General features: G+C 60.2%; 2 protein-coding genes across 2 annotated transcripts; both read left to right on the top strand.

Annotated features, from left to right (window-relative positions):
- The first annotated feature begins 1016 nt into the window (after positions 1–1016).
- On the top strand, positions 1017–6010 carry AQP2 (aquaporin 2). Its single transcript, XM_065859003.2, has 4 exons — positions 1017–1567; positions 2681–2845; positions 3606–3686; positions 4400–6010. Exons 1-4 carry the CDS (start codon positions 1202–1204, stop codon positions 4613–4615), a joined length of 828 nt encoding a protein of 275 aa, XP_065715075.1. The 5' UTR covers positions 1017–1201; the 3' UTR covers positions 4616–6010.
- Positions 6011–11159: 5149 nt separating this feature from the next.
- AQP5 (aquaporin 5) lies at positions 11160–14546 on the top strand. The gene is made up of 4 exons (XM_065859006.2): positions 11160–11607; positions 12816–12977; positions 13223–13306; positions 13769–14546. The coding sequence occupies exons 1-4, from the start codon at positions 11245–11247 to the stop codon at positions 13943–13945; spliced, it is 786 nt and encodes a 261-aa protein (XP_065715078.1). The 5' UTR covers positions 11160–11244; the 3' UTR covers positions 13946–14546.
- The last annotated feature ends 3965 nt before the right edge of the window (positions 14547–18511 follow it).

Below are 18511 nucleotides of genomic sequence, written 5' to 3'. Positions count from 1 at the left end.
TCAAACAGGGTATCAGCTCCGGTTAATTGCCCGTGTTAGTTCTCTGTCATTCCCCGCACTAATGACAGCCTGTGTTCGCAATCAGCCCCTGGCATAACGAGCTCTGGACGCTGAGCTCCCCGGTCCGCAGACTGGAGCCTACGGACTGGATGTGACCGCGCTTCCGTGGCTCATCAGCACCCTGAGCACACTGAACCTCGCGGCTTGTCCCGCGAGATCGGCTCCATTGCTCCACAGCAGCTGCGGAGTCGCTAACGAGGGGGAAAACACACGAGTGACGTTTGTGCAGCAAACCCACCCACCCAGCGACGCGGGGAGCAGAAGGCTCGCGGCCACCACCCAGCAACGGGCAAATGGGCACTGAACCGCGGAAGAAAAGGGAAAAGGGGCCTGCTGGGTGGTGAGTGGGTGGTTTGATGTGAAGAACGACGCTCCAGAGGAGAAAATACCGTCCTCTTTTGGGCATTAACACCAAGAAGTAAAAAGACACTTCAGAAGAGCCGAGTTGGCCAAAGTCCCCGTGACTGGGGGACGGCCGGCGCCGCAGCTGCGCGGGTCACGTTTTCCCACGAGAATTTCTTCCCCGACAGACATTTCTTGGGCCTGGTTCCCATTTTTCCGGGCAGGAAAACGGTGCCCAGGCTCTAAAACTCTGGTGCTCTGAGCTGTGTTACAGTCACCCGGAGTTTTGTGCCTTCTGGACCCAGTTTTGGTTGTTTCATCCCAGCCCACATCCCGCTCTTCAACCCAACCCAACCTCAGCTCCGTCCCCAGCTCCGCAGAGCCCCTTTGCTTCCTCCCCCCGTGCTGCGGGTCGTGAAGCTCGGAGAAGGGGAGCAACGGGCAGCTCCGGGCCCGCAGCCCCCAGTAGGAACGCCCGGGAGAACAGGAACGCGATTTCTTGATTTCATGGCATTGCCTGAGGCTGATTTACGGCCTCCCAAGGGTGGCGAACGCTGCGTTCCCCAGCGTTAATAGAGAGAGGGGGCTGGGTCTGATGTTCCCTCGGCTGGAACACAGTGGGGAAAGGAAAAGAAAAGCATCAGGTTTCGTGGGACCACAATCCCACCTCCTCCAGCGCGTGGCACTTGGGCATCCCGCGTCCGCATATATACCCGCTGTCCCCGTCACCTGCGCGGACACGGCGGCCGTGCAGCAACCGCCCCAAGGCGCCCCGGGCAGCTCAGTCCTTGCAGCCTCCATGATGTGGGAACTGCGATCCGTGGCCTTCACCCGCGCTGTCTTGGCCGAGTTTCTGGCCACGTTGGTCTTCATCCTCTTGGGCCTGGGCTCTGCGCTCAACTGGCCCTCGGCCTCCTCCCCGAGCATCCTGCAGATCGCGCTGGCGTTCGGCTTGGCCATCGGCACGCTGGTCCAAGCCCTGGGGCACGTCAGCGGCGCCCACATCAACCCGGCGGTGACCGTGGCGTGTCTCATCGGCTCCCAGGTCTCCTTCCTCCGCGCCGTGTTCTACGTGGCCGCGCAGCTCCTGGGCGCCGTGGCCGGGGCCGCCATCCTGCACCAGGTCACCCCCGCGGCCGCGCGGGAGGGCTTGGCCATCAACAAGGTGAGCCCTGGGCCCACGGGTGGGCTCGGGAGGCAGCAGGAGAGATGGCACGGGGCTCGGGGAAGGCTGGGGAGGTGAGGAAGGGGTTTGCAGCCAGCAGGGACCCCGCTTTATTCGGTGTTGAGTGGGAAATTGCTGTCAGCTGCAGCCCAGCACCATGAGCAGCTGCAAGGGTCCATCCAGGAGCAGTGAGGGAGGCAGGAGTCCTCTTTCTAGGGCTAAAACCAGAGATATGATTCAGTTGGCCACATAGACAACACCCTCAGAAGGCAAAGCCACCACCATCTCAGTTTAATCCGGAGCTGTATGTGGAGGAGCTGAATTCAGAGGGGATCGGGCTGTTCAGGGAAGGACACAACCAAAAGTGCCCGTTCCTCTTGTCCCCCTCCCAGCCCCGGTGTGGGAACGAGCAGCCTTCGGAGGGGGGTTGGGTCTGAATCCCAGCTTTTCATCAGGCAGCACTGCTCGAGTTGCTCCCCGTTGTGAAGGGAACCTTAGGAAGCCACGAGGGGCGTCCCCAGTGGCCCCCCAACCTCTGACACCCACGTGTGCAATAAAAAGGGGGGGGACTAAAAAGTCGCCAGGTCCGCTATCCCCTCTGTTTCCTCTGTGCCCACCCCCAGGTGGCCACAGGCAGCCACGGAGGCGCCCACGCCGGGAGCAGCGTCGCCCAAAGGCGGCCGAGCGGCGAGGGAGGCGGCGCAGGAGGCCCCTTCCCGCAGCAGGGAGGCACCGCCGGGCCCGCGACGCTGCCAAGGAGATTAAGAGGGTTGAAGAAGGGATTGCGGATTAATCTGAACAAGGCTATTTAGACCGATAATAGCTGGGGTTTAATAAACCCAACAAAGCAAGTAGGAGTTTTAAGAGAGACTTTCAAAACACCCAGCTCTGTTGTTCTACAGCTTAAACCACTTAGAAGAGGGAATAGGGATTTTGATATTTTTTCCCCTATGGGCTGTTCATCTTGTTGCTGCCTGCACAAGTTACCCTTACAATAATTAAAAGAAATAGGGGAACATCAGCAAGACCCAGCTCCCCGGGCGTCCCCTCCGCATTTCCAAGCCCGTCCCCAACCCTCTCCATCCCCAAGACACAATTTTCCTCCCGTTCCAGCTGCACAACGAGACGACGACGGGGCAGGCGGTGACGGTCGAGCTCTTCCTCACCTTCCAGCTGGTGCTGTGCATCTTCGCTTCCACCGACGAGCGCCGGGAGGACAACCTGGGCTCCCCTGCCCTCTCCATCGGCCTTTCTGTTGCCGTGGGGCACCTCCTTGGGGTGGGTAGAATGGGCTAAAACAGTGCATTTTGAGGGCTTTTTTGCCTTTGTGCCCGAAGTTTGCTTGGCTGGCTGCTTCGGGGTGGACAGGGGGTGTAACTCGGGGCGCCTATGGCTTTCCTGTGGGTAAAAGGGAAAAATCGCACCAAATCCAGCACAGAACCGCAGCCTGAGCTCGGCTTTTATTGGGCATGAAAAGGAGTGCGCCTGGCTGGGCTCTGCTGCTCCTCGAGTCCCGCGGGGCGCTCCCAGGGATCAGCGGGATCTCCGGTCCCGGGGTGACCGTGTCCGGGACTGAGGCGCCCAAGCCCATGGTGATAAACCTGGGAAGTATTTGGGATGAACACCCAGGAAATCCCCCCTGGGTGACAGACAGCCCCCAGTGTCTCGTTAAAGCAGCCACACTTACACCACATCCTCCATCCCCAACGATCCCGTCTGCGGGAACGTCCTCCTGTCCCCCGCGGCAAGGGGCAGCGGTCGCTGCAGGGCTTTGTCCCCGCCGTCCTCGTCAGCTGCGGACAGCCCCCCGGCCCCCAGCCGCCCACTCCGCGCTGGGCTCACACGAAGATGCACAAAGAGCCAACTCAACCGCATCGACTCGGGTGCTGGAAGCTGCCGGCACCCATTTGCCTGGAATGGGCAACGCTGGAGGGCGAAACACCGGCTGGGTGCATGAATCGTGCTCATAACACAGCGGGATTCCTTAAAACGTGCTGAAAGGGCTTAATGCTAACAGTGAGGTGGTGTTTCTCGGCAGATCCGTTACACCGGCTGCTCCATGAATCCGGCCAGGTCTTTCGCCCCCGCTGTGATAGTCGGAGACTTCAGCGACCACTGGGTAAGACATAGGTCTATGCGTTGGTTTTGGTGGGACGAACCCCCTCGATCACCGGAATTCCTAGAAATCCACAGAGCCACCCAGGCTCCTGGCATTTCCGCAGCAGCTCCAGCTGGAGGAGCGGTGTGGGATGCGCAGGGCCAGGCGGGGTGCTGGGATGGATTATCTGAGCGGGCCGCGTTGCAACACGAGAAGGGCGCGTGGGTTGTCGCTCATGACTTAGCAAAAGAAGCAAAAGCGATGGCGCGTGGAGCTCTTTGTTCCGGTCCGGGGACCTTTCCTGGCTCCAGCTGGACCTGGGTACACGTCTTCCAACCAGGACACCCTCCCGGGCATTTCCATCTCCAAAGAGCACGTTGGGAGCTGGAGCTGTGGGGCTCAGAGGAACCCAGCCCGAGCTGGTACCCTCCTCGTGTCCTTAGCAACGTGTAAATGGGTTGGAAGATGCTTCTTCAGGGGCACCCAAATCATTAAGCGTGCTCACGATGGGCCCGTCATTAACGAAGGTGACGCAGCTCTCAGAGGAGGAAGGTTCTGTGTGTTCAGATGGGAGTTCAGCTCAGCAGCGATGGCCGGAGCAGGGCTGCTGCATCTTGCTCCCAGCGCACACACAATAAACTCCTCGCCACGCTGCTCGGAGGCCCCGGTTCCTCTCCATCCTCCAAACTCACGCTGGCCTTTGCTCACCCAGTTCCCTTTTCGCTTTTCCCCAGGTCTTCTGGGTGGGCCCCCTGGTCGGGGCGGCAGCCGCCTCCATCATCTACAACTACATCCTCTTCCCGCAAGCCAAAAGCTTCTCGGAGAGACTCGCCGTCTTCAAGGGCCTGGAGCCGGAGGAGGACTGGGCCGAGCGCGAGGCGCGGCGGCGGCAGTCGGTGGAGCTGCACTCCCCGCAGGCCCTGCCGAGGGGCATGGCCGAGAAGGTGTAGCCAGACCTGCCCGGGGCTGGGAGCGGGGCTGGGGAAGCTCTGGTTCTGGAGACAGCGCTTGTCCGGACGAGCGTCTCGCCTCTCCCCTCTCTCCCTCCGGTTCCGCAGGGGGCGCGGGTTGACTCGCCTCCCGGGGAGATGCGCCGCGCTGGCCCCAGCCGGCTGCTGTCACCCAGCTCTCCCCGCAGCTGACGACTTTGTGATGCTGGGGGGAAAACGCCATTAAACCAAAACCACCGGTGCAGCAACAGGAACGGAGACACCAGGATCGCAGCGGCTCCTTCCACAGCCCCCGCGGGACGCAGCGCTCGGCGGCGCTCGCCGCCCTTCGCCAGCCGCTCGGCGGTGCGGCAGAGCTCTCGCTACGGCCATTTGCGGGGCGTGGAGGTTGCCACCCGATGGCTCACGGCTGCTCCGCTCGCTCGCCCGTTTGCGCAGGATCGCGAGTTCTGCGGCTGCCAGGACCCACATCGCCCTTTCCCTACAAAATGGACTGGAGGCAGCTCCTTGAGCCCCTGCTGACCGCCCGGGGACCTCTTGCAACCGCTTTCTCCTGTGACAATGAGAAACCCGATTCTCAGCTCGAGTTCATCCACAGCTCGTCTGTTTCGGGCCAGCGTCGCTCTTTGGCTTTGATGCTTCATCCCTCTCCATTACTTCTTTGCTTTCTCTCCTCCGCTCCTGTCCGCTCTGGTTTTCGGGTGAGAAGCACAGGGTTTCCCTGGCTTCCTCCAGCCCAGAGCTGCTCCTGGCTGCACCCCAGCCCGCAGAGCCATCCCAGCCCTTTCTCCTGCCGAGCCAGGACCTGCTCATGGTCCCCAGCACAGCCAAAGCGTTCGGCTCGGTCTTCGGGATGTAACTTTGCTCTTTCAACCATTACTTTAATCCCGTTTCCATGACTTCGCCAAAAAGCCACACATTCCCGGCGTGACGTCCCGGCGTCTCCCCAGCACTGCGCCATCACAGGAGGCCACCGCCGCATTCGGGCGGTTTCTGCTAAGGCCATTAATGGAAATGTTCCATGAGTCAGACCCGATGCCAAGTCCTAAGGGACATCAGTGACCTTTTCCTCCCTCCGGACACGGACCGCAGCAAACGATGCTCTGCTCTTGCTCCCTGTGCACGGTGCTCTACCTGTCCCAGCCTCCTCCCTCTCCTGACCTCGTCGTTTCCTCTGTTCCTCGCTGTGCGCGTCAAATCGCGTTTCAATCAGAGTGTAAAGTGGTATTCAAAGCACCAAGTAACTCAGTTTTAAAGGTAGTTTGTACTTTTGTTACTTTTGAAAGGAAAACAAATTTCAGTGGTGTTGGGAGGACCCACAGAACCTTGCCCAGAAGTTCCCTGTCGGTGATCGGCTGAATAAACGCGATCGGCTGCATTAAACCCCATACAGCACCGACCTCACTGCTGTGGGTAGGACATTAAACCCCATACAGCACCGACCTCACTGCTGTGGGTAGGACATTAAACCCCATACAGCACCGACCTCACTGCTGCGGGGTAGGACATTAAACCCCATACAGCACCGACCTCACTGCTGTGGGTAGGACATTAAACCCCATACAGCACCGACCTCACTGCTGTGGGTAGGACATTAAACCCCATACAGCACCGACCTCACTGCTGTGGGTAGGACATTAAACCCCATACAGCACCGACCTCACCGCTGTGGGGTAGGACATTAAACCCCATACAGCACCGACCTCACTGCTGTGGGTAGGACATTAAACCCCATACAGCACCGACCTCACTGCTGTGGGTAGGACATTAAACCCCATACAGCACCGACCTCACTGCTGTGGGTAGGACATTAAACCCCATACAGCACCGACCTCACTGCTGTGGGTAGGACATTAAACCCCATACAGCACCGACCTCACTGCTGTGGGTAGGACATTAAACCCCATACAGCACCGACCTCACTGCTGTGGGTAGGACATTAAACCCCACACAGCACCGACCTCACTGCTGTGGGTAGGACATTAAACCCCACACAGCACCGACCTCACTGCTGTGGGTAGGACATTAAACCCCATACAGCACCGACCTCACTGCTGTGGGTAGGACATTAAACCCCATACAGCACCGACCTCACTGCTGTGGGTAGGACATTAAACCCCATACAGCACCGACCTCACTGCTGTGGGGTAGGACATTAAACCCCATACAGCACCAACCTCACTGCTGTGGGTAGGACATTAAACCCCATACAGCACCGACCTCACTGCTGTGGGTAGGACATTAAACCCCATACAGCACCGACCTCACTGCTGTGGGTAGGACATTAAACCCCATACAGCACCGACCTCACTGCTGTGGGGTAGGACATTAAACCCCATACAGCACCAACCTCACTGCTGTGGGTAGGACATTAAACCCCATACAGCACCGACCTCACTGCTGCGGGTAGGACATTAAACCCCATACAGCACCGACCTCACTGCTGTGGGTAGGACATTAAACCCCATACAGCACCGACCTCACTGCTGTGGGTAGGACATTAAACCCCATACAGCACCGACCTCACTGCTGTGGGGTAGGACATTAAACCCCATACAGCACCGACCTCACTGCTGTGGGTAGGACATTAAACCCCATACAGCACCGACCTCACTGCTGCGGGGTAGGACATTAAACCCCATACAGCACCGACCTCACTGCTGCGGGTAGGACATTAAACCCCATACAGCCCCAACCTCACTGCTGCGGGGTAGGACATTAAACCCCATACAGCACCGACCTCACTGCTGTGGGTAGGACATTAAACCCCATACAGCACCGACCTCACTGCTGTGGGTAGGACATTAAACCCCATACAGCACCGACCTCACTGCTGTGGGTAGGACATTAAACCCCATACAGCACCGACCTCACTGCTGTGGGTAGGACATTAAACCCCATACAGCACCGACCTCACTGCTGTGGGGTAGGACATTAAACCCCATACAGCACCGACCTCACTGCTGTGGGTAGGACATTAAACCCCATACAGCACCGACCTCACTGCTGTGGGTAGGACATTAAACCCCATACAGCACCGACCTCACTGCTGCGGGGTAGGACATTAAACCCCATACAGCACCGACCTCACTGCTGTGGGTAGGACATTAAACCCCATACAGCCCCAACCTCACTGCTGCGGGGTAGGACATTAAACCCCATACAGCACCGACCTCACTGCTGTGGGTAGGACATTAAACCCCATACAGCACCGACCTCACTGCTGTGGGTAGGACATTAAACCCCATACAGCACCGACCTCACTGCTGTGGGTAGGACATTAAACCCCATACAGCACCGACCTCACTGCTGTGGGGTAGGACATTAAACCCCATACAGCACCGACCTCACTGCTGTGGGTAGGACATTAAACCCCATACAGCACCGACCTCACTGCTGTGGGGTAGGACATTAAACCCCATACAGCACCGACCTCACTGCTGCGGGGTAGGACATTAAACCCCATACAGCACCGACCTCACTGCTGTGGGGTAGGACATTAAACCCCATACAGCACCGACCTCACTGCTGTGGGTAGGACATTAAACCCCATACAGCACCGACCTCACCGCTGCGGGCAGGAGGAGGCACAAACACCCGCAGCCCGGGGCCAGGGCTGAACCCTTTGCCTTCAAAGGCGCGGGCAGATCGGGGGTCAGATTAGAGACATCCTTGAAAGCCCCATCTCAAACACCTCTGCGATCCCCAGAGCTGAGCCAGCAAGAAATGCCCTTTTTCTTGAGAAAACACTGATCCAAACATTCTCCTCCGGCCACCTAATCCCAGCTATCACAGATTCCTGCGGAAGGAGTTGTCTCCTCTCAATCATTCCTGCTTCTGTTACCGGTCTGGTTTTAAGGTCCAGAACCAGAGCCAGGGGAACAGTGGGGAAAAAACCAAAACAAAGCAGCAAACCCAGGCTGGTCCGGCTCCCAGCAGCGTTTATGGTCTGAACTCCACCACACCAGCCGGGCTCTGAGCTCCCCGCGGAGCCGAACTCACCGGGAGCCACGGGAACCCCAAATGAGCAGCAGCCCCGAGAAACTAAACCAGCAAACCGGGGACAACAGGGACGGGCACACGCACCCGGCTGCGCACACGCGGCTCTGCGGGCGGCCCCGGGCGAGGATGAGGCACGGCTGCCTTCCTCCCAGCGGGCACCCCGGCCCCCAGCGGGCACCCCGGCCCCCCCAGCGGGCACCCCGGCCCCCCCAGCGGGCACCCCGGCCCCCAGCGGGCACCCCGGACCCCAGCGGGCACCCCGGCTCCCCAGCCGCGCGGTAAATCTGGGTGATTTTTGGTTGTGGTGCTCGCCAACAGCGGCGAGGAAGAGGAGGGAGACGCCCCCCCATCCTCCTTGCAATAAACCTCCTGGTCCTGCAAACCCCGGGGGCGAAGCGAGGCGTGCGTGACCCCACCACGTAGGTGTCCGTCCGTCCGTCCGTCAGCAGGGACCCGCCTAAAGAGCCTTTTGAACATCTTGCCCAATTCAATTAAAATCTGACACATCAAAGGCGCTTTCGGCTCACACAGCTCCTCGGGAGCCACGGAGCGGGGGGAGGGAAATGCCCGCGGTCAGGCGGCCGAGCAGGAACGGCCCGAGGGGAAAGCCGAGCAAAAAGCCTCAAGAACAATAGGTTTTGCGCGGCACGTTGCTTCACTCCAGAAGTTTTCCCGATCATTTGCAGCCTTATTTGGTTCTGTCGGGCAGAGGGTTTTGCTCGGAGGTCGCTATCCGCGTGGCTGGGAGCCGGGACAGCGCCGTTCCGGGCTCAAGGCTGCGCGGCGCAGGAGCCGCCGGCAGCGCGGCCGCGCGGGAGGGAGCTGCGCGTTGCGAAAGGCGCGGGAGGCCGGGAACGCGGCGCGGCCGATCCCGCCGGAGCCACCGGCTGAAGGGAAGTGGCAGAGCAATTACTCCAGCTGGAGCCCGGCCAGGGTGTCTTGAAATACCAGCTTGCAAAACTTTCACCAAAACACGCCAGCGGAATAGGTGTTTCTAGGATAACAGATCTGGGCTTTAACTCTGCAATCGTCCCCGGGGATCGGCAGGACCAGGTGAACACCATTATTGGGAATTAATGCTGTAATAGATCCTCAGTCCCCCCAGACTCTCTGGGGCTGTTTGGGCACAGCTGGAGGAGAAAAGCGCATTTATTTGCCACTCTGGAGGAAGAATTCCCCTCCTCTTGCTCCGAAGAGAACCCCGCTCGCTCCTGACCCCGCAGCACCGGTGCAGGTCCTGCCCGCACCCAGCAGAAGGCAGCAGCGATGCCAGGGTTTTAGTGCTTTCTAAATGTAAAGAGGGATGTGAACTATTTGTACCCATCTCTGGCATGCAGAGGTTTTGCTGGGTGACCCCAGCCCGGATTTGCTGTGCTGGGCATGGAGAGACGGGGTTGCTCGGGGTAGGTGAGATGCGTCCAGCCCTGAAAGCAGAGCAGACCGGGAACCCAAAGCCACTTATAAAACCAAACTAACCCTGGCACAAGGTTGCAAGGACAACAAGGAAATGGAGAATTCATTGTTAAGTGCCTTCCTCCACCCCAAAACCTCAAACCCCAGCAGCTCCTGTTGCGCAGCCCCGAGAGCTCCCTCTCTGTCCCCGCCAGCCGGGGTTTGCAGCCGCACGGGTTTCGGATGGGTACGCCAAAGGACGCCTGCAAACACGGCCTGTGGGCTTTGTGCTGGCGTTCCCCGGAGCAAAATCACTGACCTCATTGAGCAACAGCTTGAAAAGCAGAAAGAAAAGAAACAGGCCCGGGGTGCCCGGGGTGGGAAACGCCCGCCCTGGCCATGGGCAGCGAGCACTCCCCAACCCGCAGCCCCAGCGCCAGCGAAACCCACACCTGCTGCTCTTCAGGAGCAGCGGAGCAGAACGGAGGCAGAGGCAGCGCCCTGAGCTGCGCCGTCCCATCCGCGCACCTTGAGGAGCCCCCGACCCGCCTACAGCTCCCTGGCTGGGCAAAGCATCCCCCAGACCCCGTCCTGCTCCCGGGACCATCGCAATCCGCTCGTTTCCTGGGGCTGAGCTGGTTTGACAGCCTGGGAGCAGCTCCAGGTGCTTCGCTTTGCTTTTACCTCCCAACAGCCCACGTACAGCGAGCGCCCCGGGACCCCGCACCGGAGAGCTCCCCCAGCCCAGCAACGGGAACCCAGCTCTCCAGAGCAAACCAGAGCCCTCTCCAGCCCGCGAGCACGCGGAGCAAGGCGATATGAACTACACCTCTGCTAACGAAACACCCAGCACCTGGCAAGAGGTAGTAAAAGGGAAAAGCGGAGGAGGGATCACAGCATCATTATGCAACCGCGTTATCTAACGACCACAGAGACACCCTATAGGGGCTCTTTGTTTGCAGAGGGAAGGAGAGAGAAATGCCACCAATATCTGAGTCACTGGTTCACCAAGAGGCTCCAAAGTTATTTTCAAATGGAAACTTTTCCAGTTTCACATGATAATTTGGGAGGACTGGCTAATGCCCTGGCTCCACCCCCACCCTGTAAGACAGCTCCCTGCTGCTCTTGCATATATAGATAGGTATGGCCCCACCGCTGGCTGCAGTCAGCAGAGCCTGGAGACAGAGGAGACCTAAACCTCCTCCCTCCCCAGCCGCCCTGCACCTGCTCCCACCATGAAGCAGGAAATATTGACCCTGGGCTTCGCTCGAGCCATCTTTGTCGAGTTCCTTTCCACGCTCATCTTCGTCTTCATCGGCCTGGGCTCAGCGCTGAAGTGGCCGTCCGCCCTGCCCAGCATCCTCCAGATCGCGCTGGCCTTCGGCTTGGCCATCGCCACCATGGTCCAGGCGTTCGGCCACATCAGCGGCGCCCACATCAACCCCGCGGTGACCATCGCCTTCTTCGTGGGCAACCAGATCTCCATCCTCCGCACCGTCTTCTACGTGATCGCTCAGCTGGTCGGGGCCATCGCCGGGGCCGGCATCCTCTACGGCGTGACGCCGGTCAACACCCGTGGCAACCTGGCCATCAACGCGGTAAGTGTCCCTGCCTGGAGTCGGTTCACCTTGCCTGGGGTTGCTTCTCCCTGGCGCCGGCGCCAACCCGGAGAGCCAAACACCTAAGGACGGTTGATCTCGCACGTCGTCCCACACGCACGGAGGGATGGGAACGGGGTAGGAGCAAACGCTGGCATAGCCCGAGTGTTGACAGGACAGCTTTATTGTGCGGGGTAACGCATGGCATGTTTTCTTCCCTTCTTTAGTAAGCGCTTCCTTTATCCCAAGGTCCCGAGTGAGTCACTCGCACCATTGAAATGCTCCTGACTGCAGCCTCTGCACTGGAGATTAGCGCCGGGATAGGAGCTGCGCCAGGACGGAGCAGGGAGGGCAGGGAGCAGAGCCCAGTCAAACCAGTATGGGCACGGGGAGCAGAAGCCCACTGGAACCAGTGCGCTGGGTGAATTGGGAAAGGAGGTGGATGGAGAGAGGTGGTGGAGAAGAGCTGGAGAACAAGCGGACAGACTGCGAGGGGCAGGGGCTGCTCCTGGAGCACGAGGGGACACGGTGGGACCCTCGGAGATAAGTGGGGATGAGGAACGCGTCTCAAACTCTTGGGGTGGTGCTGGGAAACCACCACCTGAACTGGGGCCACGGAGCCACCGCTCCAGCCCCGGTCTGGACTCCCCCAAGCAGCAGACGCATTGCGGAGGGTTCAAGCACCAGGATGAGGTTCATCTGATGGTCCCCAGCTAGCGCAGAGGCACTGGGACAGCGACCGCCCATCTTCCCCCCATGGCTGCGCCCCAACCTCCATCCCAGCCCTCACCCTCCATCCCATCCCGGCTGCTCCGCAGCCTCTTGGGAACGAGCTCCACAAAGTAGCGGGAAAAGAACCAGGATCTGACGGCTTATGATAAGAAAGGGGGAAAGGAGAGCAGGAAAATGGGGCAAATCAGTGTTGGATTTATGGGAAAGCACCAAGTGTTGCAGACCCAAGAAAACACGGAGACGTGGAGAGCAGCGGGGACGGAGGGCTGCCGGAGAGGGTGCAGCTTGGAGAACCAAACATACATGTGATTTCTTACCTTTCGGGGAAAGGAGCAGGGAGCCCAAGCAGCGTCTGGGCAGGGAACCTGGGGGGTTCTTGTTCATGACTTTGCCAACCCAAATCCACCAGCAAAGCACCCCAGAGCCCCCCAGAGCCCCCGGGATGGTTAATTATTGTCATTCTCAACGGTTCACAGCTCAACAACAACACGACCGCGGGCCAGGCCCTGGTGGTGGAGATCATCCTCACCTTCCAGCTGGCCATGTGCATCTTCGCGTCCACCGACAACCGCAGGACCGGCGTGGGCTCCCCCTCGCTGTCCATCGGCCTCTCCGTTGCCGTGGGCCACCTGGTGGGGGTGAGTGTCTGGGCAGGAGGGTCCTGGTAGGACAGGGCTCCCCAAGATACTCCCGTGCGGTTGGGACCAGAGGGAGCTGCGTTAGGAGAGGCAAAATGGGACACGTCGGGGCTCCTTCTTCGTGACAACGGGGGGAGTTTCCAACTTTCCGCAAGAGAAACAGCATCGGGGGCCCCTGCGGTCCCTGCTTGTACCGCTCGGCAATGTGACGCGTCTTGACCTGGTGTCCTTTCCACACTTGACAGATCTACTTCACCGGTTGCTCCATGAACCCAGCCCGGTCCTTCGGGCCCGCGGTGGTGGTGGGCAAGTTCAGCTCAGCGCACTGGGTGAGCGGGGCCGGCTGAGGTGCGGGCGGCGAGGGGAGGGCGGCAACGGCCACGGGGTCCAGAGCCCGTCCCAGGCCTGGCAGGGCACAGAGGCTGCGGTACAAGGGACCTTGTCCCCTTGGGCTACAGGTTGTCCCCATGGTGCAGAGGTGGCAAGGGGACAAGCATAAAACCCCCTGCCATGGTACCTGCTGAGCTAGGGCACCATCTAAGGCTGACAAAGCCCAGCTTAGGTTTTCCACTTGCCCAGCCTTGCAGAGCGGGGTTGGTCCCTCCTTTCCCTCTCTACACACATAAAGAGCTTGATGTCTTCAGCAAGCAACAGCTAGGGGGATTTCAGCCCAAAAAGTCTCCCAGAATGGGTCTTTGCGTCTCTAGAAGTGGAGCGGGAGGGATGCTGGAGGGACGGATGGAGCTGGCGCCTCCGAGAGCTGCTCTGAGCCTCCCCTTGGTACTTCCCAGGTGTTCTGGGTCGGACCCATCCTCGGGGCTTGCTTGGCCTCCATCCTCTACTTCTACATCCTGGTGCCCTACTGCATGAACTCCTCGGACAGGATCGCCATCGTCAAGGGCACCTACGAGTCGGAGGAGGAGTGGGAAGAGCAGCGCAAGAAGTCCATGGAGCTGACCGCGCCGTAGGAGCGGCTGCAGAACCCCGAGCAGAGGGCGGGGAGGACGCCCCACACATGGGCTCATGTGTGCGCCAGCGCCGAACGGCCGCATCCAGCCACTGTAGACTCTTAAGCAAAAGTCTTTAACCCAAAGACCACCTGTGACTAAGAAAGAAAGGTGTATCGCAGCATCTGTGTCTCTAATCCCTCTCTGAGCGCGAGCGCTAGAACCTCTCCCAGCTAAACCGCAGCCAGCTAAGCCCAGCGACGGAGGCTCAGCCCAGGGCAGCCCCTCAGCGCTGGTTTTGCAGCCCCTTGGTTGCACCCCTGCCCTCCTAGGTGTGAGTTTTGTGCTGCACGCAGGATTTCACCCCCAGCCCCGATGGCCGGGGACGGAAACGGCCTGCAGGTACCAGCACAGAAGAACCGGCTGCTTTTGGGCGAAAACCCCCCGCTTTCTCCCCGCCACGGGGCCCGTGCTGCTCGTAGATGCTCTTTCACGCGGTAGCTGGTGCTGGGGAGCCCTATTTATTCGCGGCTGCAGAAAGAACGTGATTTTTTCATTTTGTGTTGAGCTCTTTGTAATATAGCGCGTTATTTATTGTGAATAAAGGAAATTTTCAAACAGTCACGGGCACGATCCTGCTCGGGTGCCAGATTTTAGGTGCAAAAATAGGTTAAGCCCGGTGCAGAAGTGGGTTAAGCTGGATGCAGAAAATGGGTTAAGCTGGATGCAAAGCCACCCCCAAAGGGCCAGGGCAGGAGCAGCGTTCGAAGCGTTTGCACCCCAGACCCTGTGGCAGGTGGTGCCACGAGCAGGTGGTTTGGGAGGTGACGGCCGCTCATCCTGGGGAGCACGAGGAGGCAGCAGCGCTGGAGCCCGGGAGCTGGAGCCGTCTCCGCGGCGGGAGGAGCCCGGATCCTCCTTCACGCATTTTCCCCGTTTGACTCAGGGCTCTCTGCCCTTCCAGTTCTCCCGCCCGGCTCCGCGGGCGCCCTCGAAAACCGACCCAGCGCCACGGCCCGGCCCCGGCCCCACACCTTGGCCGTGACCTCCTGCCGCAGCCCTGCTCTTCCAGTTCTGCCAGCACCGCTGCCAAAGCTCCGCGCTCCCCACCTGGGCACGGGGACGCAGCGACAGCACCGGCCCGGCCGCCCTCCCTCCGGCCCCTAAACGGGCCAAGCTCCCCCCCCACAGCCCTCTTGCGGCTGCAAATACGAGTTCTCTGCCAAGGGGGCGGGAGAAACGCGCCCGGGATCCCCCCAACCCCCGTCGGAGGGCGATGTGACCTTGGCAAGGAGGCGGAAAAGCCCTTGGTTTGGGTCACACAGTACGGTAATTAGAGTAATTCTGCACCCCATTCTAACCCTCCTACCTCACCCCTCCTCAGGGATGGGCTGAGATCCTCAGCCCTTCTGTGCCTCAGTTTCCCCTTGCATTAGGTGCAGGGATATTCAGCCCCTTTCTCTTTGGGAAGGAGCAGGATGGCCTGGAAATGCCCCCCCACACACACTAAAGCCCCCGCAGACCCCAGAGCAAAGCACGGGGCCGGGGCAGCTCGGGACCCCCAAAGCTGCACCCCACACCTGGAGTTGCACCCAAAGGCTGCGTCCAGATCCCACCCCCCCGAGCAGGAACCCTGAGCATCCCCCGACTTTGCTGCTCCAAAGCGCATCCACCCTCCCGCTGGGCCCAGCACCCCACAGCAGAATTGGGGGCCACCCCATCACCCCATGGGGGGCCCCAGCTCACCCCAGCACCACCCGCACAGTCAACAAGCAGGGGAAGGAGCCCCGGCTGGGTGTGAGTCCTCCCCGGAGATGAATCAGAGCATCCTGCGGCACCAGCTCTGCGTCAGCGCCCAAAGCATCCAGGTCCTGGCTGGAAAACACGGGCGGGATGGCCCGGGGAGGGCTGGGGTCCCTGGGAAGGGGGGGACAGCATTTAACCCCCTCCCCAACGCACAGGTGCAGGCAGAACCTAAACCCCGCGGTAAGCGCCGCTGGAGCCCGGCGGGCGCAGCAGCGAGCCCGGCAGCATCCCGCGCGCTGCGGAGCTCCACGCCCTCCCTGGTCCCTATTGCTGCATCTAATCCGGACCGGGAGGCTGCATCTAATCCGGACCAAACCCTGGCCCCCAGCGAGCGCCGTGACCTTGGCTTTGCTGGGACCGAGCCCAGGTCGCGGCTGGGAAACCCCGGGTTCCTCCTGCCTGTTCCAGCCTGCCCAGAAATGGGAAAAACAGCGCTCGGAAAACAGACAGACAATTGTTTTTAAACATTGAAGCTTCTTCAGCCCCATTCTAATGGGGCTGCTGCTGCTCAGCACCACTCTGTCAGCAGAAATAATCATTTCGCATTATAAAATACACACAGCCGGAGTTTTGCTCGCAGGCTCGGACGGTGCGGATCCGGCGTCGGATGCAGCAGCACGTTGGGTCAGGATTGGGCACCCATGGGGCGAGCGTGTGCTTGGGCGGACGTGGGCAAACACAGCCCTGCGACACAGGGAAACAGCGAATAAGGGGGGTACTGCCCCAAATAACCCCACACGTCCAGAGCAGGAGGGCGCGAGGCGCCGCGCACCACGGAGGGCAAGAGGACATCCCCATGGTGTCTGTTCCCACCTCAGCACCCTCCTACAGCCCCAGAAACGCTCCATCAAGCCCGGCAGAGCCGGAGCTCATGAGCAGGTGGCCCAAGGTGGGGACAAGGAGGGGATGGGTCAACCTGCCCCGGACCAGCACCCGTGGGAGGGCGATGGGCGCCCCAGCATCTCCTGCTGCCCTCTGCTGGGGCGCTCCCTGGAGAACGGACACGGGGACGGGGCAACCCGCACCAGAACGGGTCGGGAAAACCAAACCGATTCCTGCCCCCACCGCCATTCCCTCCAACCACAGCCCCACGACCGGCGGTTCCTCCCCGGCACACGGGGCCGCGGGCTCCGCGCCCCCCGGCTCCGCTGCCAAGTTCCCTCTGGCTCAAGCGCTTGGCCCCGCTCTGCGGGACCCGGCCCGTTTGCTCTGCAAAACCCTCCCGCAAACAAGCAAAGTCCGGCAGCGGTTCGGGTACAATGGGGCCTTGTGCTGCGGGGCGGCGCCATCAATAAAGATTAATAAGAAGGGAAAATAAAAAAGCAAAGGCAAACGTGCAGTCGGGTCTGCCCGACAAAGGCGCTTTGTGAAGGTGCTTGGTTGGGAACGGCCGGGAGGCTTCCCGGGCGCAGCCGCCAAGCGCGAGGAGGATGTGAGGATTTAGCGAGCGAGAAGGGGATTAGGCGCAGCTTTGTTAAACCGCAGCCCAGCGCAGGCCTCTGAGCTGCCCGGCTCCCCCCGGGAACGCACGCTCAGGACTTGGGGCGGCTCACTCAAGACAAGAGGTTCCCAAGCTCGGGAACGGGATGCGCGAGAGCCGGGTCCTCGAGGTCCCTCCGTGCAGCAGAAGTGCGGAGCTGGGCCGGCGCTCAGCCCCAAACCAACCCAACAACAGCCACCGGGCAACAGAACAAACCAAACCCTGTGGGGCACGGACCCTTCTCTGCAGCCCGCGTCAGTCCCGCTGGTGAGACAGCGAGCGCGCCCATCGCCCATCGGCAGCCGCAGGTCGACATGGAGCCCCCCAAAGAAAGAAAAAGGATGGAAACAAACGTAAAATACCCTACACAATTTGCCTTTTTAACAGCAGCACCAAGGATGTTCAATTCCCCTTCCCAACAACTCTTTGGGCTTCAGCACCGGGGATTTTCCCCTCATTCCCGGAGCGCGTTCGGCTGGGCACGGAGCAGCTGCCTCCCCACCAAAGCAGCACCAGCTCCACAGAACGAGCCCTTCTCTCCACTCTTTGAAAAACCTCCTGTTTTTAAGCTATTTATCCAAAGAGCCACTCAGGGGTCAGAGTCCACAGGAATCATGATAGGGTTATCAGCACCATAAGGAAAAGGGATATAAAACACAACCGGCTGATTTTGTTCCAAGTAGATAAGGAAACACCTATGGGTGTTTCACAAAGAAATCCCATAGGAACAGTAAATCGGTGGATAAAACCTTCATTTAAGCCAAGTGTGTAAACACACACCTGCGAGCACCCGCGACATCAGTCGGCTCCCCGCCTGTGCGGCTCTTGCCTGGATTTCTGCCACGCTGTGTTCGGATTTTGCTTTGTGTTTCGAGCAAAAAACCAGCAGCTGAACACCGTGAGGTGCAGAGCTCGGCTGCGCTGCAGGGGCCAGGGCCCGGGTTCACTGCACCATTCCACCCCCAAATACTCTGCTGCTTCATGGAAACAGCAACGCACCCCAAGAACGCCCTTTGCTCCAGCAGCCCCCCAAGCTTGCAGCACCACAGCGCCTTGGTGCACCAATACGGCTTTTCCCACCGCCCCGAGATGCCCCGCGGCACTGGGACCACCGGGGGCAAACGTCCCGCTGCTGTGCCACGGCTGCTGTGCCACGGCTGCTGATCGCGCTGCTCAGCGCCAGCCCCACAGCCTCAAAATGAGGCCAAAAGGGTTAAATCAGGCACGCACGGCTGCAAAAGGAGCTTTCCCAGGTCCGAGTGCAGCCCCGTGCTGGTGGGGCTCGAACCTCCAGCCCCAGG

This window comes from Patagioenas fasciata, chromosome 28, assembly GCF_037038585.1.
Source record: "Patagioenas fasciata isolate bPatFas1 chromosome 28, bPatFas1.hap1, whole genome shotgun sequence".
NCBI lineage: Eukaryota > Metazoa > Chordata > Aves > Columbiformes > Columbidae > Patagioenas > Patagioenas fasciata.
Note: the sequence above shows the minus strand (reverse complement) of the source record. Positions and strands in the feature narration are given on the sequence as shown.